The 26,028-nt window shown below is 48.8% G+C and overlaps 1 protein-coding gene across 3 annotated transcripts in view; it reads left to right on the top strand.

Moving 5' to 3' along the window:
- The first annotated feature begins 3,502 nt into the window (after positions 1 to 3,502).
- Positions 3,503 to 26,028, top strand: part of GAB1 (GRB2 associated binding protein 1) — a 100,066-nt gene continuing 77,540 nt past the window's right edge. The window contains exon 1 of one of the 3 annotated variants that reach the window (XM_037496672.1): positions 3,503 to 3,715. In XM_037496672.1, the coding sequence (XP_037352569.1) occupies positions 3,644 to 3,715 (72 nt within the window). In that variant the 5' untranslated portion in view covers positions 3,503 to 3,643. Of the gene's footprint in view, positions 3,716 to 7,380; positions 10,820 to 26,028 lie in introns of those variants that run through there. The other 2 variants (XM_037496673.2, XM_054690512.1) reach the window with 2 other exon arrangements.

Raw genomic sequence — 26,028 nt, 5'->3', positions numbered from 1 at the left:
ACAATACAGATGATAAGGGGAAATATTCAAAGATTTCTTATATAGAAATGAGATCAGTGAGTATCTTATTTGAAATAAAAAAAAAATTATTGCAACTTCCAAAAGCTGAATAGTACAAGTTACATTATAATTTTCCATTAGTAAAGACTTTATAGGGCCTCCCTGGTGGCGCAGCGGTTGAGCGCTGGGTTGCGAAGCTGCCTGCAGCCTCTGCGGCGCCGGTTCTATCCCCGGCTGCTCCCCGGCCACCGGAGGGTCCCACATGGCGCGCAGACCTCTCCTGCCGCCCGCTGCTCCCCTCAGCAGTGTACTTCAGTCCTTCTGCCTGCTCTGCTCCCCGCTCTGGCTCTGGTGAATTCTCTCACCCTCCCGCGCTTCTGACTGTACCCAGTGCATGTATAAACAAAACAAACAAACAAACAAACAAATAAATAAAACATGCCTCTATAAAAAATAAATAAATAAAAAATATTTTAAAAAAAAAGTTAAAAAAAAAAAAAGACTATAACAGGATGGAAGGAATGGTAAATCTGCTAAAACCAAAAGTCACACGAAGGTGGGTTAGTCTCACCAATGTTAATTATGAATACTTTTGATAGAATACAGACACACTGCTTTATTGAAGTAATGGAAAACACTCAATTATTTATTAAAATGTTATTGAAGCCACTTTGGTTGATTACGTACAGGTTTCAGATACTCATTATACTTTGACGTCCTGACATACAGCTTTAAGTGCACCCCCCAAAATCTAGTTTCCATCCCCCAGCACATGATCCACCCCCTTTACCTGATTTACTGATTTACTCCCACCTTCTTCTCCCTTCTGTTCTGGTAACCACTATTTGATTTTGTTTTTGTTTGTTCATTTATTTCCTGATCTTCCACATGAGTGAAACCATGCCCACTGTTACATGAAACATACATACATCTCATCTTTTTCACTTAACATAACACCCTCAAGGTTCATCCATCCAAGTTGTTGCAAATGGCAGGATTTCAGTTTATCTTTTTTTTATAACTCAGTAATATTCCATTGTATAGTCATCACATCTTCATCTGCTCATCCACGGATGGCACTTAGGTTGTTTCCAACATGGGCTATTGACAACAGCTGAAATGAATATAAGGTTGTGTATCTTTTTGAATCAGTGTGTTCATAGTCTTTCTCAGAAGAATAGCTGGATCGTATGGTATTTATTTCTATTCTTGATTTTTGAGAAATCGCCACACTGTTTTCCACAGTGGGCTGTGACCGCTTGCATTCCCACCAGCAGTGTAAGAAGATTCCCTTTTGTCCACTCCCTGGACACCACTGGTGGTGTCTGGACTCTTCATACAGGCCATTCTCACAGGAGTGAGGGGGTATCTCACTGTAGCTGTGATACGCATTTCCCCGATAAGAAATGACCACCAACATCTTTTCATGGGCTTATGGGCTCTTTGTGTCTCTTCTAGAGAAGTGTCTATTCAGGTCTCTGCCTAAATTTTAACTGGGTTGTTTGCTTTTCTGTTGTTAATGGTTTGTTTTCACTTGGAGGACTTGTGGCAAAATCTTTGCTCACATACTAAAGAAGAATTGCTTTGCTTTATTAGCTGCCATAAAATTTACACCCACATGTTCTCAAAAGTCTTAACATTGAAGAAAAACAACAACAAACAGCCTCACCTGGTCTTTTTCTCTACCCCCCTGATAGGACCTTTGTCTTTCCACAAAACAAGTCTGAGAGTCCTTTCCAGACATTCTTTGAGACCCCTGGTAAATGCCTCCTCCAGGAAGCCCTCCCTCTCATCGGATCGACCTAGTCTCACCACAGTTGTTCAGTCACTTACTGTTTTGCTTTGCCCCAGGAATGACCAGTCACAATCCGTTTTGCGGGGACCCTCCGCTTCCTACCCTAAGCCTCTGCTGGAATGTCACCTCCACCAGCGCAAGACCTTTGTCGCCACCGCAACCCCCACTGAAATTGCACAACGAGCTCAAGCCCAGGGACTTCTGAATGTGAAGGTTGGGTTCATCAGCAAAGGTGGAGGTTATTTATCTCCTAGTATTTCCAGTGCTTTTATCTGCTTTATTGCCGACTAAAATACTTATTTGGGCGGCTTGCTTTTTCATTGAGGAATTAGAAAAGATTTCTCTTACAGGATCAGGTTAAACGCAGGCCCAGGTATCACAACTGCAAACACACCCAAGTTGGCAAATGCAACTAGGCCACCCAGTTAGTTTCCCTTTTCTAGTCCAGCATCCCAAGGGGAGAGGTTGAGGCACAAACACAGTCGAGGGGGAAGAAACTGGCAACTCATGGAGGCAGCGCGAGCCTTTACGGTCTCCAGAGAGCGGCTGCCCCCCAGCCCCGGCCGCGCCGGGCGCGCCCTCCACTCGGGCCGGGGCGCTGCGGGGACCCGCCCCGGGGGTCGCCCTGGTTCTCCGCGCGGGCGGGTCGCCATGGCGCGCTCCCCCGGCGCGCTCCGGCTGGTCCCGCGGCGTGTCCTCCACCGGGCCCGCGGGGTCACCGCCTCCCCAGGCGCCGCGATCCCCCCGGGCTTTGCAAGCTGTCAAGGAAAGCGCCCCCCGACTCCGGCCTCCGGCCCCCGACCGGACCCCCGGGCGCGCCGAGATGGCAAACCCGGGCGCCACGGCCCAGCCGCCGCGCGCCCCCCGCGCCCCCCGCGCGCGCCCGGCCCGAGCCGAGCCGAGGCCGCCTCCCCGGCCAGCACCGCTGGGGGCTCCCGCCGCCGCCTGGGCACCCCGCTCGGGCCCCGGACTACAGATCCCAGGGTGCCCCGGCCTCGCGCCCGGCCCTCCCCCCGGCCCTTGTTGTTTTGGCTGGAGCGCGCGGCGGAGTTTCTGAGAAAGTCTGGGCAGAAACCCGAGCCGGCCCGAACGTGGGAAGGGGCGGGGGATCGGGAGGAAGCGGCGCGGGAGGCGGCGAGGGCGGGACCGGGCCGGGGGCCGGGCCGCCCAGAACCGCCGCGCGCCCCGGGTGGGGGAGGCGGCGCGGGAGGAGCGAGACGGGGCGCGGGACGGTCCCGGAGTCCAGTCCCCGGAGTCCGGCCGCCGCCTCTGCGCTCGCCGCTCCCGCCCTCGCCGCCGCCCAGCGCCGCCCGGAGCCGCCCGCGGGACCCTCGCGCGCCCCCGGCCCCGGCCCGTGGAGGGGCCCCGCGCCCCGCGGCGGCGGCGGGCGAGGACCGCGCGGGGCGCAGGAGCCGGCGCGGGCGCGGGGCATTGTGTGGCCGAGGGCGCCGGCCGCGGATCGGCTCGCGGGCGCCCGGGAGGTCCCGTCCCCCGGGGGCGGAGCGCGGGGACCTCGGCTCCCGCCGGCCGGGCGCAGCCCCGCGGACCCGAGCGCGGCCGAGGCGGGCGCCCGAAGCCAGGCCGGGGCGGCCCCCGACCCGAGGAGCCGGCCTGGGCCGCGCCGCCCGCGCCCGTCCCGTGCGCGGACCCGCCGCGCCGCGGAGCCCGCCCGCCGCGCCCGCCGCGCCCGCCGCGCCCGCCCGGTCCGCCCGGTCCGCCCCGTCCGCGCGGCGGGAGAGCCGGGTCGGGACCGTCGCCCGCGGGCAGCCCGGCGCCGGCCGGGTCGGGAGCGCGCCCGCCGCCCTCCGCCGCCCTCCGCCGCCCGGCGCGGAGCCCCAGACGCGCGCCATGAGCGGCGGCGAGGTGGTCTGCTCGGGATGGCTCCGCAAGTCGCCCCCGGAGAAGAAGTTGAAGCGTTATGTAAGTGCCGCCGCCCGGCCCGGCCCTCCCCGCCGCCCCTTCCCTCCGGCCCCGGCGCGCGGACCCCGCGCCCCCTCCCCGCGCCCCGCGCGCGCGGCCCCGGGCCCTCGGCCCGTCGCGGGGTCGGGGCCCGCGGGGCGCCCCGGGCTGTGCGCGCCGCGCCGGGCCCGGGTGGGGAGAAGCCGCGCGCTCGGCGCCTCTCGGCGTCGCCTCTGGTGCTCCGCGGCCGCGGGGTGGCCAGTTCCTGGCCCCAGGAGAACGGCCGCGGGGTGAGGGGTCTCCAGCTCCCCGTGGATCCGCGCCCCCGGTCGCCCTTCCCGGGAGGCGGGGTGCGCAGGCCCGCCCGGGACCCGGGGAAGCCGCGCGGGAGGCCGGCGCCCCCCAGCCCCCCCAGCCCCCCCGCGCCAAGGGGAAAGAATCAAAAGTGGTCGTGCGTCCTGCGGCCACTCCGCCGGGTTCGCCTTTTCGCGGGGTGCAATCGAGGGACCGTGGGGTTCGGCCCCGAGCCCGGGCAGCTCGCTGCGGGAGGAGGCGCGGGGGAGCCTGCTGGCCGCGCTCGGGGTGCCCGGGGCGCGCGGTCGAGCCCCGCAGGAGGGCACCGCGGAGACCAGCAGGGACTTCTCTGTGTGCCAGCAGGGTCGCTGCCGCGGTGTTGGTGTAACTGGTGCAGGATGCGGATTGTGTGAGATTTTGGAACTGTTGGGAAGAAAAGATTCCTTGAAAGGATCCGCCTCACTGGTCTCTCGCCTCTTCAGGGGCCTGGGGTCCTATCCCTTCTCTACCCCCGGTGCCCCCTGCAAAGGAAAGCAGTGACACCTTTGCCCTGTAGTGGAGCAGGTGTTTTTTCTAGGAAAATGTGATTTGAAAGTAAAATGCATGCCCCCTTACATGTCAGTGCCTGCCAGGGACCAGCACCTCTCACGGAACCTGTCCCTGTTCAAAGGGTTGTACACCCAGTGGCGGAGCTGAGCGTAAGCGGTTAGTCACTGTCTGCTGGTCTCCAGCCCGGGAGGTGCAGTGTTCAGCTTCACCTGGGGAGTCACCAGTGAGTTTCTGCTTCACTCTGCCAGAATTTCTTATAGACAAGGAATTCTCATTTAAATACGTGTAGCCACCAACCCTAAGAAAGTTCTCCAGGGTTTTCGAATTCTTCCAAAGCCTGTCTCCACCTGTCGCAGGTGACCTGAAGATTCTGGTGAAGATGCTAAGCTGACTTTATTCCAAACATTGGGCAGAGGCAGTCGTTGTTTTGTCTGCTCTTAGTTCTAAGAGGTTGAGGTCTGGGGCGTGAGAACAGGGAGAAGGAATAGCATGGATGGGTTTGGAGAAGGCACCGTGTTGATGAAAGGTCCAGGTAAGTGGTTGAGTTTTTAAGGGTGCTGTAGGGTCCTGTCGCCGCCAAAGTAGCGATGGAGGTTTGATGGGTTCTTTCACATGATGATGGGTCTCAAAAGATGTAACCAACCACTGAACCAGGCACCATAGGATTAGAAAATACAATAAGGAAGGGGGTCGGGGGGGAAACTCTGCCTCTTGGACTTGGAATTGAATGGCCAAAAGGATTGTCTTAACAAGGACCAGTGAAGGGGTAAACCTGGATTTAAAAAATACTTCTGTTGATTATTACAACAGTTTTATGAGGTGAGCATTATCTCCGTTTTACAGATGAGAAAACAGTCTGTAACTAGAGTGTGCCAGAGGTAGCATCTGAACTCAGGTCTGCGGACCTGCTGGGCCATAAAATCAGGTTGATGACTCTTATCTGTCCCCTCCCCACCCCAAATGGAGCGCTGATTTGCACATTTTGAAGGTCTTTTCAGAGTCCCTGTGACTGTGTGTTTGTTGAGGGTGCTGGGAAGAGATGTGGACCCACCTGATCTTTGCCTTCAAGTAGCCCGAGTCTTCAGGAAGATGAGGCACGTGTACGTGAAGAAGCAAAAGGCTCTATGATTGTTGTCCAAGATGAATGGTAGGGTTAGGTTTTTTTTTTTTTTTTATAGGTGATTTGATGAATCAGTTCAGCGTAGACTGAACGTGCCGTAGAGAGAAAGCAGCTCCCTAAGTTGGAGGAATATGCCTAGCAGTAAGGGAGGGGGGCGCTTTCTTGCCTGGCTGAGCCCTGTTTCTTTGCACACCTGTTCAGTTACGGGGGCTTGGCCCTGGAAGACATTGGGCCGGGTGGCTCTCACAGTGGGCTCTCGCCGCCCAGAGGGCACCTGGAGAGTTCTGTGTTAAAGGGAGGCTTGTCTTGTAGTTCACCTGTCACATTGACTGGCCAGAAGACTTTGACACTCTGCTTATTGGTCTCCTGGCTTTGGTATCCAATTTAGGTTGTTTTTGCTAAAGCAGCTTTGACCTTCCAAGACAGAGGCACAGAGGCATTCATTTCCAATGCTTGTTTTCTTTTCATGTAAAATCTTTATTTTCTGCATGAAAGGAAACATTGTTGGCCTCCCAATAAGCAAAGTGTTGCTTGATAACGGTTTTCAATGAATGGATTCGCTGTGAAAAGCCATGTTGGAGCCCTGGTACTGTAATTGTTCACTGAGACTTCAGGGAGTTTGAGTGTTGATTCTGTTGGGAAATCTTTGGCCCCCTGAGACTTTGACAGTTGGCTGTTTACATTATTCACAGGGTACTCCAAACAGTGATGAAGATGATCCTTATGAGCTTTCAAGTGACAAAAAATTCTAGCTTTTAAAGATGTGTCCAGGGAGTCCCCCTGTGTATTTCATCCGCCACTCTATTGTAACTTTTCCTGTTCCTTTGCTTTTGCAAAACAAGTGTTCATCTGATACGTGAAAGGTTTCCTCAAATTTCCAAAAGAGAGTGAAAGTGACATAAAAGAAAGTGAGAGCAAGACGGGGCGGGGGAGCAGCTGCCCTAGCCTTTTTGTTTAATTTTTTGATATTGACTACAGAAGGCAAAGAGCCTCTTCTACCACATGTTTCTTCCGCTGACTCTTCAGTCTCTTAAAATGGAGGTGAACGTTGTCATGCTTGCTTTCCTTTTGTTACCACTGTGTTGCTGCTCTGTCCTGTTATGTGTTAAACAGCAGCTGCTTTTTCACTTTGTTAAGGACCTGAGTGGACTCCTGGAGGTCAGAGTTCTGAGGGCTGCAGAAAGCAAGTGGACCCCTGGCGGTCAGCAGTCAGGGGCAGTCCTCAGGTTTGTAAAGCATTAAAGGCAAATCAGCCATTTGAAATAATGGTGGACTTTCCCTTAGGACTTGCAGTTTTAGCCAAGATAAAATGTAAATCTGAAAACAAAGGATTGCTTCAAGCCAGCTGGCTCGCCCCATAACTCTGCAGGAGAAGTGTCCCTGCTGCTGCCTCAAACCTGGACACCGAGTTTAGGCTCCTCCAAGGCCCAGCTGTCAGCACCGGGCAGGGGCGCAATCTCAGCAGGGACCTGCCTCCCAGACCAGGGCAGGGTGGCCTGTGAGCTGCCAGCGCCCCAGGAGCAAGACCTCAGCTGGTTCTTGGGTGTATAATCTGCACCCGGCGTGTGCTCTCCTCTTCAGCTGTCAGTTAAATAGGCTGGTTGTCTGGACTTCGAGAACACACCCTCGTTCTGGAAATGGAATTAGAAATAACCTCCTCCACCAGTGGGCATCTTGTATTGGGCGGGGGCGGGGGGGGGGACCAGCAGGCAGATATCAGTATCTCCCTGGTTCAAGGACACCTGGGGTCTGCCCTGCAATGACACTAAGTCCTGGCTCAGTGGTGTCACCCCAGAAAGAGGGCTGTGGTGGTGTGGAGCCTGCAGGCTTGTCTGCCCTTTTTGGGCAGTTTCCAATAGCAATTCACTTTGCTTCGAGTGACTGAAGGAGTGTAATGATTCCGTTGAAGGCAATTTCTTCTTGCAATCCTCATGCTTGTAAACATTCTGTTCCAATTCCTGCTGTTTTTCCCATTTACCTTTTTCTGTGTGGCAGGAGCAGTTTCTATTAACAAGATCATTGACTAGCAATTACATTAAGCCTTTAGGATAGTTATAGATAGTTCATTCTTTCCTTGTGCTTGGGCTTAGTGGTAAGCAAAAAACTCTCCATGTGAAGCTGGCTGACTCCCTACACCTGACTGTTGTCTTTGGGGATTGAAAATCACTATTAGTTTGAAAGGTAGTTTTAGAAATTTTGCTGTTTCAAAAAAATTTTTTTTTTAACTTTTTATAAGATCGTCTTTGAACAAAATACAAGCAGGAGTTAGACTTCTGTAATCTGTTGACAGCTGAATTGGGTATTTCAGTGTGCGAGGCTGTAAGAAGACTTAAAAAAAAAAAGGAAAGAAATCAAATGATAAAACACCTTCTAAAAGACCAAGTAAAATTCCATACTTTGGAGTCGACATAAAAAAATAGGTAGATAAGATCGTGAGTATTTGTGGATTGAGGAATTTCAAGAGGTGATAGAATCTGCACATCCAGTGCCCGCTCTCTTGATTTTCCTGCAGTTGCACACAGGATGGCGGCTTGGTCACAGGTGGGCCCATAGCTTATTTGAAGGGTTTTGGGTAAGTTTGTGCTACATTGGCAGGAACCCTGGACTGAGGGTCAGGACCCTGGGTTCTCCTTGAGTGTCCCTCCACCTCTTACAGGGCAGCGAGCAGGGCAACCCAGAGCTCTCAAACCTGCCCGCTCTAAATAGCTTCTTGCCATCCACTGCATCAAGACAAAACACCTACGACCTTTAATGGAAAGGAGCTTTAATACAATTAGTGTGCAACAAAGAAAAGACAAAGAGCATGGTTTCCAAATCCAGTACTCAAAGTTACCCATCCCCTCGTGGGTGAATGCTCAGCCACACAGGGCTGGCCCAAAGCAGGGCCACTGAGGCCGGAAAGCCTGCCACGAGTCTAAAGCAACTTCTGGAGGGGGGAGGGGGGCTGTTGGGAAGGGCAGAAGGGATCAGACAAGTCTGGAAGGAAAACAGCAACATTAAAATCAATATAAAAGCTGCCATTGTTAACCTCCCCAAGGGCCTATCACCCACATCTGTTTCAAACAGTCCAGGACCAAAAAACAAGTGCAGCTTCTTCACTTGTCTCTGCTCCAGGTGCCTCCTCCAGGTCTCCTGGCTCTGCATCCTTCCTCGTCCAGTTTCCTCTCCAGCTTCTTCTGCTCCCTGCTCAGCTCCACCCTCCCTTGGGTGGGGCAGGGAACCTGGAACCTCCCCCTTTCGTGGGGACCACCCTGTCACATGCCCTCTTGATCTTTTGACCTTTTGATCTCGGGTTTTCTCATCTGTAAAACGGAGAAGGGGTGGGTAATACATCCAAATAGACCTACGCATTCTGGCTTAACCCTCCTGGGGCGTTTTCCTGGGAGGGTGAGCAAATGGGGAACCTCTCAGTTGGCCTCCTTTTTGGGAAAAAAATCTTGGTTTATTGTTCATCTTAAGTAGTTTCGTGAACCTATTAGGAAGGGCTTAAGCAGAATTTGTGAGAAATTCTAGTCACCAGCACCCTGAGCAGTGCCCGGCTTGGGATTGACACGCCGAAGAATTTGTTGACTGAAAAAAGAAACAAGTCTTTCTGGAGCTTTTGCAATACGCCCTGCATGGAATACAATGGAGGGAACGGCCCACTCCCCGCCCTGAAGGAGTTTCTAGTCGATTTGTGAAGACAAGCTGGGAATGCAGGGCCCTCCTTTTCCAAGAGAGATGGTGGTGGGTCCTCCGTGATTAAATGCGGAATTAGTGGCACAGGTAATGATGGCTCCAGAGTGCAGGCTGAGAGGGCCTACCAGGGAAGACCAGGGGTTTCAGGCGCTGTTCTTGGCAGTGCTGAGATAGTGCTGGCAGAAAAATCAGGGTTTAAAGGAAGGACAGAGACGGGACTGCATTCAGATGTCAAGTGAAATGAAGCACTGGAAGCACCTCTGTTCCCCGCCCTGAGTGTGGATGTCAGCTCCTGCTTCTTGTTGGATGGGTTTCCAGTTCTGCCTTGATCCGCTGCTTCTGAGGGGCTGCTGACCACGAGCCTGGTTCTGTACCAGCCGAGAGAGAATCAGACACACAGAGCAGTGGGCTTGGTCACCTGAACTGATTAAGATTCCCAGGGCTGTGTGTTTCTTTACAATTTCTTGATGTCTGTTTTGAGCTAAATAATTCATTCTGGCAAGCGCTTCGTTTACAACAGAGAGGGGGCATGTTCAGGGGGAGGAAGAAGAAAAGAGCCTTTGATTCCTTTGAGTTCCAGCAGGAGGGCCAGGCTGCCTTGGGCTAGCTTCTTATTTTGGACTTTGGAAACCATCTTAGCCCAGCTGTGGGAGTGCCAGCCAGCGCTGGAAGGAAGAGAATATGGCCCTGGATCGCCTTCACCCCCCTTGGCCTGCGGATGGCCAGCTTCCCCTCCTTGCCCATCCTGTCCCTTGTCCCTTGCGTGAACGGGGTCGCTGACTTCCCCCAAGCCGGGGGCCCCACCCATTGGAACTCCACTGAAGTCATTCTTATCTTGGTGGCTCCTTTTATCGCAGCCTGAACTTTTCAAGTCACAGGTCTCTTTATTCCAGCCCCTGCCTTGGGCTACCAGCATGAATCAAATTCAGTTTTTTTTTTCTTGTTTAGATTTCTGGTGTGGGCTTGTGGGAAAATGGCTCACTATACCAAGGATTTCCACTTTTATTTAAAAAAGAGGAGCCTCTTCAGTGCCAGCTTGGCCAGGAAAGCCTGCAGAATTGTAGCTGGCCACTTAGGGCTGCAGATTTACTGGGAAAAGTCATTTTAAGAACTGAAAGTTTTGCACGATGCCAGGTTGGTAGGTGTGAGCTCTTTAAATCTGCCTTAACGGAGAAAAAGAATCATCAGTGTTTTAAGCCATTCTTTTGTTGTTTTGCCTCTCACTGAAGGGGAGCGTTTCCAGGCTGAATGCATGTGAAGTCAAACCCTGACCACCTCCCCCCTTCCACAGCCGGCTTTGTAGAAAGTGGTTAGTTAGGACTGTCCCGAAATGCCTGCTGCTCTCCTCTGTTACTCTTCGCGCTTGAAGCCTTCTGATTACAGCAGTGGCTGCCAAGCCCAGGCCCTCAGTTTTATCTGGAACAAAAATTTTCCATGTGATCGTTTTTTAGCAGCGTTCCGACATGCAAACCGCACACGGAGAGGTGAGTGGCCAGGGACAGGGCTGCGAGAAGGGGAAATGTGATTTTTTATTTTTTCTACCACCTCATTGTTCTTTTCTTCTTGTGTGTTTCAGAAATTTTTATCATAGTTCTAAACTGGGTTCACTTATTTTTACATACTGGAAAGAATGCCAGATTTGCCCCGAGTTTCTCTAAGGGGGACTGTTTTTTTGCTTCCTAGCTTTTCACTTTGAATTCAGACTTGGCCTAGGTAATTCCCTGTGTGTTCAAAAAAAACAGTGTCCTAAAAGGAAAAAAACAAATGGCTACATTGTTCCATGAATTAAAAACAATATACCTAGAGTCCAAACATTTTTCAATGTAAAAAATCTAGGTCTTTTTTTTTAAAAAAAAAAAAAAAAAGGGAAGAAAAATACTAAACTTTGCTCTAGCTAGCCTGCTCATTGTTTTCCCTTTCCTTTTAAAATTTATTTTCCTCTGTTTTGAGTCATGTAGTTGAATTTTGTTTTGAAAACAGTTTTATGTTTTGTTTTGTTTTTTTTTTAAGATTTATTTATGTATACAAGAACTGGGGTGTAGACCAGAAGTGAGGGTTGAGAGGATTCACCAGAGGCAGAGTGGGGAGCAGAACAGGTGGAGCTACTGAAATACACTGCTGAGGGGAGCAGTGGGGAGACAGGAGAGGTCTGCTGTGCCGTGTGGGTAGCTCCCAGGCCAGGGATCGAACTGGTGCTGCAGTGGCAGCTGATAGCTTGATAGCGCTGTATCGTGTTGCTGTATCGTTAACACCTGCGCCACCAGGGAGAGCCTCCATTATGTGTTTTTTTTTTTTAAAGAACATCACCCATTGGGGGTTGGTGGCGACAACACCAAAATTCCATTTTACATTTCAGGAGAAAGTGAGAGAACATCCCCTGGTCTGGACAGGGGAAAGCATGTCAACAACAGACCTTTGCAACTTCCTTTCTTGTTGCTTGTGTGAACTGGATAGTGTGTGAATTGATCATCATTTTTCTGGAGATGTTTAGCTTTTATTACACATGGAGTAAGCAAGTGAATATCCTTTTAGTCAGGAGGCGTCTATGACATGAAGATGCAGGAGAGGGTTGTCAGAGTTGCTTATTCCGTGTTTCTTGTTTTTATTGTCACCTTTAATGCATAGCTTAGCCAGCTGCCCTAAACTTGTTTGCTAACTTTTTCAAGTGGGAGTTCACAGCTCCCTTTGGCCAGGGGATGTGTTCCCTTCTCTCTGTTTTTGCTCTTCTCCATTTCTCCTGGGTCCTCTGTGTCACAAGCCTGGCCAGCGACTTCACAAAGTGTCATGTCCAGTTCTTCACATGGGCATTTTGCCCCCTCTTCTCTAGAAGGGGGAAGTTATTTATGCCCCTATGGGGTAATCAAGAGAAGGACTAATAAGGTTCCACCCTGCTCAGAGGTTGTTTTTCCCTGGTGAAATGCAGTTTTCAGTCCCCGCTGGATTGGGCAATGTGGTTAGGCCACTTTCTGCCGAGCAGAACTCCTCCCTGAGATGACTGCCTGATTAAAGAATTAAATACCTGGTGTGCTTTCCCAACCCCTGCCCATCACGCATTCCCATCAGTGCCCTGGCCAGAGGTCTTGGCAGCCCCGATGGAAGTTTCTAGGTGGAGGGATGAGCACTTGATCTGCGGAGAGAAGGGCTTTCATCTCCCACTCTGGGAAGAGAAAGAAATACCTGGTCAAATGTTGCCTTGCGTGTTTTGAATTCCGACAGTGTTACGGAGCGATTGGTCAGGAATGATCGCCCCATTCTGTCAGGGAGATATTATCTGAACCCCCTGCTCTCTGGCCAAATTATAATTGACCCTAAAGTTATGTAGAAGGACTGGATTTTGCAAGTGCTTCCTGACCATGTCAAGTTTAAATATTTGAAGTTCTGAGAAAAGGTAAAAGGAAATATTGAACTAGTAAGATTTGGGGGCTTCCCTGATGGCACAAGAGTTAAGTCTCAGCGTTATCAAGCTCTCGCCAGCCACTGTGGCTTGAGTTCCATCCCGGTGCTGGCATGAGTTCGATCCCCTGCCAGGGAGCTGACCCACATGGCGAGGCAGACCTCTCCTTCTCCCCACTGCTCCCCTCAGCAGTGCATTTCAGTAGATCCACCTGTTCTGCTCCCCACTCTGTCTCTGGTGACTCTTCTCACTCCCCCCAACCCTCACACTTCTGGCCTACACCCCAGTTCTTGTATGCATAAATGAATAAAAATAAATCTTTTAAAAAAAAGAATATAAGACATTTGGGAGCATAATTTTTTCATGCTGATGCTGCCACGTAAAGCCAGCACCTTCTGAGTAAAATTCACTGGTCCTAGAGGTAGGTTGTCTCCAAAGAAAAGGGCATGAAATTCAACCCAGTATATTCTTTTTTCCTTTCTCTTCATTTGAACATCCAAATAGCCAAAACAGGAAAAGCAGCCATAATGTGTTTTTATTTTTAATATATTTTTCTAGGTGATTTTTATCATGAAGTGCAGTATACACAGTCGAAGGTGTACACAGATGCTCTGTTTATAGAGAAAATCATGGCCTCATTTATCATTCTTTGGTGTTTGTAATAGGATATTAATTTCCCAGGACAAAGATGGCATTTGTTCTCTGTGTCTGAAATGTACCATGTGGCACCTTACTCAATCCCTTAATCAGCCTGACCAAATACTGGTAAAATTTTAAGCTTAAAATTATAAATCATCTCTTACAATGTTTCTCAACCTTTCTAACCCATTTCTGTCTCACGTTGTTTGAATGTTCTTTGGCTTTCCAGCCCATTTTTCTTTCTGTGGTTTGCATCACAAAAATAATAGCTAAATTGAATCTCTTCCAGTTAACACAGATCTCCTTCCCTAGGCAAGAGTCAGCCTCTTCATTTTACAGGGAATGAAAATTAGCCTCTGGAAAACTAAGTGATTTGTCCAGGTCATACAGTTAACCCCTCACCTCTCAGGTCAGTTCCCCCACTCACCCAGGCTGTGAACCCCCCACTTTGTGAACAAGGGCCCCAGGAGAATTCAGAGGAAGCCCCCCAAGAGGGCCCTGTCTTCAGCCTTCATGAGACATGTGCGACTAGGGACATAGGCACATAGGCAGTCAGCCCTGCAGACTCACTGTGATCCGGGGTGTGGAGCCAGCAGAGTTCAGCAGAGAGAAGTGAGTCAGGGACCCCACGTATTCTCACTGACGGTGCCAAGAGAGATTGCACCAGGGCCTGAAATGATGGTGCCAGTTTTCAAAGATGAAGCCGGAATCAAGGTCTTTCTCTTCCTCCCTTCCCCGCCCTCTCGAGAGGGTGGTGTACACTCAGCTGTTCCCCACTTCCTTGTCTGACACCCCCAATTCATAGTGGGACTCCACCTGGGCTTTTCCATCGCCCTTGTCTCCTCGACGCCCACTGAGGTTCTCAAGGGCTCCTAGTTCCCAAGTCCTGCAGAACAAGATTGGAGCCTTTTGCGTCTTTCTTTCCGTGAAACTCTAGACTGCGCTGGTGGACATGACCAAGCCCTCTTCTCAAGACGGGCTCTCTCCTGTGCCTGCCCATCGGCCTCGTCTCCCGTCGCAGACTGTTGGTGGTGCTTCCTCTTTCCTGATTCCTGACCTCTCTGCAAATTTCCTAAAAGCCCTGGGATCTCCGTGTCCGCGGAATTCTTACAAACCACGCACGCGTTATTACAACTTTACATCCTTTGTAGCCTCCAAGGCCGTGCAAGGATCTTCAGACCCCGCTGAGTGCCCCTGAGTTCTATGCTGATATTTCGAAGACCCTGTCGCGACCCCTTTCTGACTCTGCGCCTGTGGATGTAACTACTTGGACCCCTGACCATAGCCGCCCAGCCAGCCTCTGGCCCTGAACCCTTGTCTCCCTGAATCTGGTCCAACAATAACGTGCCGCTCCCTCTCAGCTCATTCCACCGCCACCCCTCGTCCTGTGGCCTAAGCCAGAGGTTGTGTGTGGCGTCCCACCCTCGTTGGCTGCACCCAGCAAGCAGAGCCTGTTGGTTTTCCCTCCCCAGGTCCCCTCGTCCTTCGTGATCCCTCTGGTGCCTCAGCTGCCCTTGCTTCCTTCTGGCTGCTGCCGGGCCCTTGGTCTCCCCACTTTCATGCCTGCACTCTCCAGACTGCCTCCAGGCAGCCAGCACTTGGCCTTTCTGAAGCACATACAGGGTCACAGCATCCCCAGGGTGCCGCCTCCCCCAAGCTTCCTTTGCTCTGTGAATGCCCACACCCCTGCTCTCTGGCCTGAGCGCGGGTGAGGGAGGCTGCAGGGGCCTGGTGTTTGCGGACCCTTCTCCCTCCTCTCCACGAAGCTCTGCTGAACTCTGCAGAACCAAACCAACCCCAGGATCTCTCCCTTCGGCCTGGGCCCCTGCTCTTCTCTCCCCCAGGAGTTCCTGGTACTTGCTTCCCTGCCTCAGCCTCTGGCAGGTTCTCTGCATCCCTGGAGCCTCCCAGAACTCCCTCCACCACTTCACTCACACACGGAGCCCTCTGACCCTGCAGAGGTGCTCAGGCCCCTGCACTGCGGTCACCAGCTCCTCCTTGCTTGTTCCCTGCTCTCGTGCCCTGAGTTGGGGTGGAGAGTTGGGGTGGAGCGGCGGCACCCTGCCACTTGCACCCTCTTGGGCTGCCTTCTTTACAAGGAAAGTAATAACTCTTTTGCAACTGCAGAAGGATGAATATGTATCAAGCTAGATTTATTATTATATATTCATTACCATAATATCATTTTTTAATTCGGGCTTTTAAAAATTAATTCCAAAGCACTTTCTGTGGGCTCCTAAAAGCCTTTGGCCGCGCCTGGCACTTGGCCTCCCATGCCCGAGTGGCCTTGACCGTGGCAGGGATCTGAGCTCTTTGGAGCTGACTGCGGACCTCACTGGGCTCACTGACCAGCCGGGGGTGCAGGGTGGTGGGTGCGTTGGGCTGTTTTGTTTGGCAGCGGCTTGCTGGTCCACTAAAACCCTATTTTGTGTGTTAGTCCCTGGGAATGGAAAAAGGTAGAGAAAATAGGGTAATGGACTTCACAGGTGTGGATTACAGATAAGTGAGTAATTTGTGTGTGGATACGTAAGAGCACAAAAGCCCGAGATATCGTGTGTCAAAAATGGGATCCTTAGCTGTTGGGATGTGACTATTTCTTCATGATTTTTTGAGAAGAGCAGTGGTTTTTAGTGGGGTGGGGAGGTGATGTCGCCTCCTCAGGGGACCCTCTGGGGACATCCTGGGTTGTCCCAGTTGGGGGTGCGCCTGGTGGCTGGGGTGCTGCTCTAAGCCACCTGCAGTGCTCCTGGCAGTCCCCACACAAATGATCCGGCCCCAAATAGCAACGGTGCTGACCCTGGGGACCCTGGCGTGGGCTCCTGACGCCCGGACCCTACATCTGCATTATTTACTCTGTGTCTACGCCCTGGTTTCCACTCTAAGTCAGCACCCAGGCGCGGTTGTGTGATAGCACTGGAACCAGACTTTCATTTTTCTGAGGTTTTGAGCGCAGAAGTGGGTGCTGAGTAACCTCTCCCCTTTGTTGATGTGATAAACCAAATCTCTTTCAAACGTCGATTGTTATTTAAATCATTACCCAAATAAGCGTTTTTCTCTCTAATCCTAGGGAGAGTACAACCAATTGTTGTCTGGGTGGGAAGGGGGGGGGCTGCTGAGTCATTTATTCATGCTTTTTATTACCTCTTGGCTTGAATCTCACCATTCATTGTTCGCAAGCCACCCAGCTTGTTTACTTTTTATAAATTACATGTAATCGGGCCTCTTGCAGGTCTGGCTACTGTCATTGGCAGTAGCCACGGAGCAGGGCTGACGAGTCTGGGTTTTTGCTGATGTCTCACATTCACTTTGGTTCAGTCTCCAGCCGGCCTGCCTCTGCCATCTGTGTTTTAAAAGGCAGGTGAGGGAGAACTGCCTCCATGCTCTCCTCAGATGCTTTGAGGTACTTATTCACCGCTCGCTTAGTAAGAGCCCCTGTGTGTTTTGGTTGGGGAAGAATTGAGGGTTGGGGCAGCGGTTCCCAAACTCCAGGGCCTCACCTGGTAACTTCTAAAATGAAGAGTGCTGGGTTCCACCCCCTCCTGAGATTGGTGGATGGAAGTCCAGAAAACTTCTTTTTTTCAATTGATTCTACTATAGGTGGGTTGTCCTTATGTTGTGTTTGGAGAACTGCTGAGTTGAGTGTGGAGGTGGAACAGAAACCTGGTGTAAGTACCTGGGTATAAAGAGTGGGAGGGAGGCAGGAGCCCAAACTTAGGAGTGTAGCCTCCTTCCTGTGAGATAGGGAGAGATGTGGTGATGCTTCTAGTGTTTTCTAACTGTGTTTTCAGCCAACGTGTCCCCTAGAGAGGGTTTATTAAAGGATGATAAAGGTGAACAGGAAAGGTTCAGAAAGGTTAGACTATGAGAAAGGAAGAAACTCAAAAGACTTATTGCAACAAAAGGAAGGTATTATGCAGGTATCGGTTTGAAAAAGAATGTGTGTTCATGCATGGAGTTTGCGAATGGCTTAAGGATGAAGATGAAAGAGGATTAGATCTTCCAGCAAAGTTCTGGTTATTCTGGTTATTGGAGCAGAGAGCATATTATTAAAGTCCATTCCAGATTTCCTGGAGTAGTTCTGATTTCCTATATTCTTTTCATATATTGTCTTTTTATTTTTATTTACTTACTTATTTATTTATTTATTTTTCATATATTGTCTTTCTAAATGCACTTCTGCTTTGCCCTCACTTTTACTTGAGATGTGATTGGCGTGTAAAGAGTACCCAAGTGTACTTCTGTTTGACTAATGAAGTTCTCTTGTTTTAAAAATCTCTCTTCCCACCTTTCATATTGTATTCTGATCTCTTTTAACCCAAAATTTTACTTGAGTGCATTTCAGAGAAAGAGAGCAAGAGAGAAACAGACATCTATATTATTTTAGAAAACTGAAAATCCCAGCAGAAAACTAAAGCATTCTTATTTCCATTGACCGACTGAACTTAACTCTGCTTCTAGAAAGCTATCTTTTTTCTTGACATTATTTCTTTAAACTACTTGGTAGAGAGATCTTGCTACCCTCCCTCCTGTTTCCGCCCAAATAAAATAATTTAGGGAATCACTTATAAAACGACAGATGGCATCAGCCTCTGCTAAGTCATTCTTTACCTGCCCTCACCACCTCCACGTGCTAGGAACCCGGGCTACTTTCAATTTTCCGACATCGTGGCATCTGCATGCTCCCTCCTTGCTTTCTGCCACCCTTTCTAGTCTCTCCCTTCCCCATGTGTTGGCTCCGAATAATTCAACCTTTTAGATACTATGCCCATCTGTCCACAGAATCTTCCAGAATCTTCATATCTGCTTTGTAAGTGTTGAGTATCATCGTTATTATGGGAACTGTCTACCACACCCTCCTCTCGCACCGGCCGTCCAGGTCAGTTAGACTGGTAGATCTCTGTGCTGCCGAAGCAGCTGGAAGGGCTGCTGTGGGTGCATGGGACCCAGACTAGCTCCTGCCTTTTACTCTGGGAACAAGGCCCCTGTGCCTTGTCCCCTGCCTGAGAATGGAAGGATGAGCTCCAAGCACTGAAGATTCCTGTCTTCATTACAGGTGACCTCCTTTCTTTGCTCTCCGGGATACTTTAAGCCATACGCTTGGTAGGTCTCTTCTTAGGAGTCTTAATATTTCTAATTCTTTTTTCACATTTTTTTATTTGGCAATTTATTCTAATTCGTATGCTATCTAACATAGTGATAGATCTTTCCAATATTTATATTTTCTGAAAACAAGTGCAAATGCCCTTTGGGAGAACCATCTCACTGAGTGGTGATCCATGCATTAAAAAGATCTCTGCCTTATACATTTTCAGGAAAATACTTAAATTTTTCTGGTTTGGGCTTAACGTATAGAAAAATAGTTATAAAATACACTAGAGAAGCAGATTAATTGCCCTTTGCATACGTTACTAGAAGAAAATGTAGAACACATTTATATGATTTATCATTAAACTGACTATAAGTATTATACTTTATAATATTTTTATGTTTATAGTTGATTAAAATGCATACAGATTGACTTAGAATTTATAGTAAATTGGTACTTCATTTCTGTGTTTCAGATTATAATTTTTATTTTTATTTTTTTTAATTTTTATTTATTTATTTATTTTAAATAGAGGCATGATTTATTTATTTATTTGTTTGTTTGTTTGTTTTCGTTTTTATACATGCACTGGGTACAGTCAGAAGCGCGGGAGGGCGAGAGAATTCACCAGAGCCAGAGCGGGGAGCAGAGCAGGCAGAAGGACCGAAGTACACTGCTGAGGGGAGCAGCGGGCGGCAGGAGAGGTCTGCGCGCCATGTGGGACCCTCCTCCGGTGGCCGGGGAGCAGCTGGGGATCGAACTGGCGCTGCAGAGGCTGTGGGCAGCCTCGCAACCCAGCGCTCAACCGCTGCGCCACCGGGGAGGCCCCAGATTATAATTTTTAATACAGATATAATTTAAATATTTAATATTGTCCTGCTTATTATAAGAATTATACAAATTCTTAAACAACTAAAAGATAATCTTTTAAGGAAGGTTTTATGCATACTGAATTTTTTAGCAATGTGTTCCCCTGCCCTCAAGTTGGAGAAATAGTTGTAGGTTGATAAGTCCTTGCTCTTACTAATCGAGGGAAATTGGAATGTGGGTGTTGAAATATTTTTAGTCTTTCTTTTTTTATTTTTAAGATTTGTTTATTTATGCATACAAGAGCTGGGGTACAGGCCAGAGGCACAGGGGGTGAGAGGATTCACCAGAGACAGAGTGGGGAGCAGAACAGGCAGATTGACTGAAATACACTGCTGAGGGGAGCAGCGAGTGAGAACCTGAGAGGTCTGCTGCGCCATGTGGGCTGCTCCCTGGCTGGGGATGGAACTTGTGCTGCAGTGGCTGCGGATGGCTTCATAGTGCTGCGTCTTAACCCCTTACGCCACCAGGGAGGCCCCTTTAGTCTTTGAAATAAGGATGTAGCCTTGAAAACACTCATGTCTCTTGTCCAAAAAAACCTGTTGTGTTTGTAAGGCATGTGCTTCCAGAGCAGAATAGATTTTCACAACTTTTGAGATTTTGGTTGAAACACTGGAGAAGAAAATGGCTTGATAAGATAATAAAAAAGTTTTTCTTAAAGTCATAAAAGGAGAAGGACCTTTAGGATTCTTCCTATTAATGAGAAAAACAAGGCTCCAGAATATGGGCCACAGAAGTGCCTGGGTCCATGGCCAGTGGTATTGTAACAGGGTGGTCCCCAGGAAAGGGGGAGGTTCCCTGCCCCACCCAAGGGAGGGTGGAGCTGAGCAGGAAGAGGAGAAGCTGCAGAAGAGACTAAGGAAGGAAGCAGGATGGAGCCAGGAGACCTGGAGGAGGCGCATGGAGCCTAGAGACACGTGAAGAAACTGCGCTTGTCTTTTGGTCGTGGACGGGGTGACACAGATGTGGGTGAGACCCGTGGGGAGGTGACCATGGCGGCTTTTATCTTGATGTTGATTTTGCTCTTTTCCTTCCGGGCTTGTCCGGTTGTTTCTGGCCCTTTTCTGTGGGTCCCCACTGGAAGATGCTTTAGACTTGTGGCAGGCTTTGGGGCCTTGCTCTGGGCCAATCCCGTTTGGATGGACTTTTACCCACGAGGGGACGGGGAACTTTGGGTGCTTCATTTAGAAACTAGACTCTTTGCCTCTCCCGTCTTGTTTCCTAGTTTTATTAAAGTTCCTTCCCATTAAAGTCTCCTATGTTTTGTGTTGATGCGGCGGATGGCAGAACCCATTTAGAATAGGCAGGTTTGCGGGGTTTGGGCTGCCCCTCTCCCTGCCCTGTAACAGTTTCAACTGGGCCCAGGCTTCTTCCCTCCCAGCTCGGAGCGTTCCCATCTGCCCCCACAGCCTCCCTTCTCACTGGGTTGGGGTAACCTCTAAAATTTTCAAACCCTTTCACAATCTGAGAGCATTTTAGCTGCCCCTCCAAACAGGGACAACAGCATAAGTTCACCTCAACTTCTCTTCTTCAATTTTTTATATTTCATTGTAACAACATGCGTAACATGGAAGTGACCGGCTCCCCCATTTGCAGCACAGTTCAGTACTGGGCAGTGGTCACTGCGCTCAGCTGCAGCTCTGGGACTTCCACTCTCTTCCCGTGCCCGGAGCATTGGGGATACTTGAAGGGGCATCAGACCAGCACCTTTTGGAAGGGCCTGTGCCTCACCTGTGTTTGCTGCAGTAGGAAGTCAATTATGTGGGATTTGCTCACCTGATCCACACCGAAGATCCTCCTTCATTGCACATTTGGAAATTCCACACCCCTTTCTGCCCCAGGGAAAATTCTTTGCTGGTCCCAGATTCTGGGCTCAGTTTAATCTCCTGCGTAGGAGAGTGACTCATGGGGGTGGGGGGAGGGGACAGTAGGGTTGTGTGTGTGTGTGTGTGTGTAATCCCATTTATACCTCCTTCCAACCTCCCTCTCATTTTTAAATTTAAGGTGCTGGATCTTGCTTTCCTGCACTAGATCTGGTGATCTGGAGATTAATTGAAGGGTGGGGAGACTGAGTTTTGGGGGAACCAACATTTTCTGTTCCACTGAAAAGGAAGCCCAATGGCCTGGGTTTTAAAATTCAGACTATGTGTGGAATGTCTGTGAGAGTGAGGAAACACTTTACTGTTGGGCGGGCGGGATGGCGGGGCAGGAAAGGAAGAAAGAGCTGTGCAAATGTAAGGAGAGGGGTTTTGTGACGTCAATCTGGAAGTTTTCAGAAACTGTACAACCTCCAAGCTGAATAACAAGTGACTTTGTGATGGATTTGTGTGTACACCAAAGAAATAGTTGATTTGAGGCCAAAGAGCTATTGCCCAGCAGGTGTACGGAGATTTAACAACTGAGTTCAGCCTTTGATTCCAGTTACCATTGTGGATACAAGGTGTGACCATTCCTTCCATTTATTCATCTGTAGAATGAAAAAGATTTCACCGGGAAATTATTTTTAAAAGACGACTGTACCTTTAAGCATCTTCAAGTGACTTTGAATATGGTATTTAGAGAATGTGCACCATTAATGCCATGTTTTCACACCAACAGAGGAATATGGGCTCGGGCGTGACTTGAACATCGATGGAGCTGTTTTAAACACAGCATCCTTTTCAGCAAAACCGCTCTCCCTAAATTCGTATTTTCAATCAGCAGGGGTTCTGACAACACTGGGTAATCTCCCCTCGCTGCGTTTGGCACGCCTGTCTTAACCTGCACAGGTTCGGTTCACACAAACAAAGGGAAGGTGGGGCTCCATGGAGGGAGCACCACATTAGCCTCATTAACATATTTTGAATAACTGTATTTGAATATTTGCCAGCTCAGTCAGGTCTTGGAGGCCTGCCAGATGAGCAATGGGAATTTCTGAGAGGCGTGTCCAGATTTGAGCCTGTAAACTTGCTACTTTTTCTTGGAGGAAAAAGGCCCTGGGAGGTGCTCTGTTGGGTATGGTCCTCACCCTCTGAACAGAACCACCTTTTTCGTTTTTTTAATTTCATTCTGCAGAAATTTTGAATCTTCTCTTCCACCAGCCTCTTTTTCTTTTTCTTTTTTTAAATAGCAATGCCTTTGACATAGGACATTATTTTCGTTCCAGATGTACATCACCACCTGTTTGCTTTTTTTAGAATATGTGTCTTAGGACTGGTCTCAGAAACACCTTCTGGTAATCTCTCCTGGGTGAGTTTTCGTTGTTATTCAGCCTGTTTGGGGTCTTTGCAGAATTAGCCCTGAAGCTCCTCCTGTGAACCAGCTGAGCACCTCTTCTGCAAGCTTATCGAGCGAGCGAGCATAGTGTCTAGAACCGGACAGACAGGATTAACTAGGTGGCTGTAGAGTCGACTCCTACCTATTGGATGCTCAGGTCGCGAAGATGCAGTCTGGCTCAGCTGTGTCGTAAAGAAATGATCTTTCTGAGGCTCTAGTTTTGTGGCCGGTGCCTTTGTCTGCCCAGAAGTACTTTTTTGACTTTGCATTGACACTTGTATGGCTGAAAGTACTTTGGGTTTTAAAACCAGGCAAGGGAGTTGCTGTTTAAACCAGGGGTTTTTGGATATTTTGATGTCCTGGGTTTTCAGGGGGAGGGGATGAGAAAGCAAATCTACGGAGTGTCATTTGGGGGAACAGGTCAGGGACAGGGTCATATCAGATCACTGGGGAGCTTTTAAAAATCCATGTACCTGGATTTATTTTTCTGATTAGGTATCTCAGTGAAGGGTGGGAGGTGGTGCTCGAATCTGGAGGGGCTGAGCTCTGGGTGTTGTCACAAGTGGCACTCCCTCCTGTAAGGTCATTTTGCAACCCTGCCTTCTGCTTACCCTGTGGGATGGAAAGACACAGCTTGGTGACACCGGTTCCCTGGACTACTAGCGAAATTTTGAATTACCTTGAATGTACAATTGGTAAGATTACCAAAAGAGGGCTTTTTTCCCCCTTCTTGAAGTTTTGTGGGTTTTTTTCCTTTAACTTTTCAAATATAATTCTGAAGATTTGCTTTAAATGCACAAATATTGATTCTCCATAGCTTCCCCCCGCCCCAGTTGATTCGTAACAGCCTGTTTAAAAGAAAGTAACTATAGATGATTGTAATCATGTAATTCATGAAGCAGTGTAGGGTTATATCTTTGGTTATCATTTCAGCATTTTTGCTCTTACTGTAAAATGTTGGATATTGTATTTGTAGAGATATTCTACTGTGTTGGGTTGTTGTGTTGTAGGAATACTTATGGGGTGTTGCCAGTTTCACTGTTAAGTACATCTTCAACATCTTTGAGGGTGGTAGATATAAAATCTATTTCTCAAACAAGTACATGCATGAAACCAAAACAATTTTTTTAATTCATGCAACGCTAGCACTGCTTGCATCCCTGTGCTAGTTCCACATGTAGGCAGATAGCTTATGCATGTGGGAAGAAGATAAGAATTACTGGTGATCTTTTTAGGGTGAGTTAGTATTTTTAGGTCCAAATGCGAGTCATTCAGGAGGGTTACCTGATTTTAAAAAATGAAATGAAGTGTAAATAAGGACTTTTGTGTCCCTTTTGGTTAATTTTAGTGACTTAAGCGTTGGTCTTTGTAGGGGTACATAGGACTGCTTTTTTATTGGCTTCTGTGTTCTCTATATTTTAGTTACAAAGTGCTAGGACCGAACAGTGAACAACAGGCTGCCTTCAGGTGTTGTGAGGTTTAGCTCATTTCGCCATTGCTCCAGCCTTACACAGCTGCCAGCCCGCTCCTGGCTTATTTACATGTTATAAAATCCAGACTGGCTTGTCCTGTTTGGTAGGTTTGTTATAAACTGCAGAGTGAAGTAAATGTGTGATAACATTTTAAATGGCATCAGAAGCTCAGGAGTTCTTGAGGAGGGATGTAGCAGAGCCCCGCAGCTGACAGGTGCCCCCAGGTTGGCCTCCTCGGTAGCCATTTCTGGTTTCACTGAGTAACAGGAAATAAATGTGAAACTATAGTAACAGCTGGCCAGGGGACCACTCCTTTATCCAGATGACATCCAGCTTGCCATGTTTGATGTCAGCAGTGTTTGATACTGAAAGTAGATGTTAACTGTGCCCTTTAGTGAGTTTTGTTCACGGGCCAAAACCAACACACCCAACCGGTGGAACAGTTTTCATCTCACTATGCCCAGGACCGACACAGCACAGGGGGACGGTAACTAGCTCAGTCTGTTCCTCTCCTTCCTCCTCGTGCTTTGTGGTGACCTTTCTCCTGTCTGCACGCTGCGGGGGCAGCTGACATCGTGCACCTAACTCACCACTACCTATAGGGTCACCTGATTTCTAAAGCATCCCCTGTCCTTATCTGTTTGACCTGTGAAAGATGGGCCTTGTTCATGAGCAAGCCTTAGCGCTCAGGCCTCTGGGGCCCCTGGTCCTGTTCACAGTTGAGTAAGTCCTCATATTCACTACCTATCATGCCCCCAGCTAGAAATCGGGGTCCCATGTGGGTGTGGCTGTATTTCCAGAACTAACTTCCCCTATTCTCTTGCCCCCCCAGAGCTTCTCAGACTGGCAGGGGTTCCAGTCCCAAAGGGTGTTTGTTAAACCGAGTCTTAGTCTTGAGTCAAGTCTCCATGACATCCCCTGCCAACCCTGTCACACCTGCTGTCTCTCATCTCACCTGTTCCAATCTCCACGGAGACTGGGAACCTGACTTAGAAGTTCTCAGGTTAACAGCAACCTACTTTTTCCCCATGAGTCACTCTTGGTTCAAATATTCCCAAAGTGGTTCTCACTTCTCCAGGTCAGGCAGGTGGCAGCCTGCGTGGTTTTTGTGTACCTCTGGTTACTAATGATTTTAGGGAGAAGAGGAAATGGCTCTTTATGAAGGCTGGTCTAGACTATGTGGCTTTGTGCAAATGATCCAACTTCAAATGAATCCTGGATCGCAGAAACTTCTTTGTCTAAGTGGATCTGCCACTCTGTGTCCAGGCTGACATCGTGAGATTTCACATACATTTTCCCAGAATTCAGAACTGGAAAAATTTCCAATAGTTTGTTCTTATTCTGGTTTCTTTTTTCTATTTGCTGTTTTAAATTTGCTTTTAGTGTTTGAGATTTAAAATAGCTTTTCTAAACTGACGGTTAAAAAAACCTATCTTTGTGGGCTTGCCATTTCTTCAGTGGTTAACTCCTGAAGTTTATATTCAGAAGATGATAAGTTGGAAAATTCAGGAGAAGGAATTCTACTTGGAAAATGCAAAAATAGCAACAAGAAAATAAAAGGAAAGGAATAACTGGCAATGTAAACATTTTTCCTGTAAGTTCCCTTTTCCCAAAACCCTTGCCATCATGCTAAAAAAAAGTTATTTGTGAGTTGCTTTTTCTCAGAATCCTGTTGCCTACTTTTTGTAAGAAGTTTTTTTTTGCATTCCAAGGTTTTATTTATCATGTGATTTCTCCAGCAATTTGGGTCTAACAGCAAGTATGTTTTTAAAAGCACAGTGGCAAAAAATAATAATAATAAGCCAAAAGGAAAATAAATAAATGATAAACTTCTGTACCATTTGGTTAGAGTGACAAGGGGAAACTAAATTATCCAAAGAGGAGATTATTGTAGGAGAAATACCAATTCTAATTAAAGATCACATACGGGTACTTACTTCCAGTTTCAGAGAGCCCCTTTTTCAATTCCTCCCTCATCTT

Source organism: Talpa occidentalis, unplaced genomic scaffold (assembly GCF_014898055.3).
Source record: "Talpa occidentalis isolate TD23 unplaced genomic scaffold, MPIMG_talOcc4v2.1 talOcc4.8, whole genome shotgun sequence".
Taxonomy (NCBI): domain Eukaryota; kingdom Metazoa; phylum Chordata; class Mammalia; order Eulipotyphla; family Talpidae; genus Talpa; species Talpa occidentalis.
Note: the sequence above shows the minus strand (reverse complement) of the source record. Positions and strands in the feature narration are given on the sequence as shown.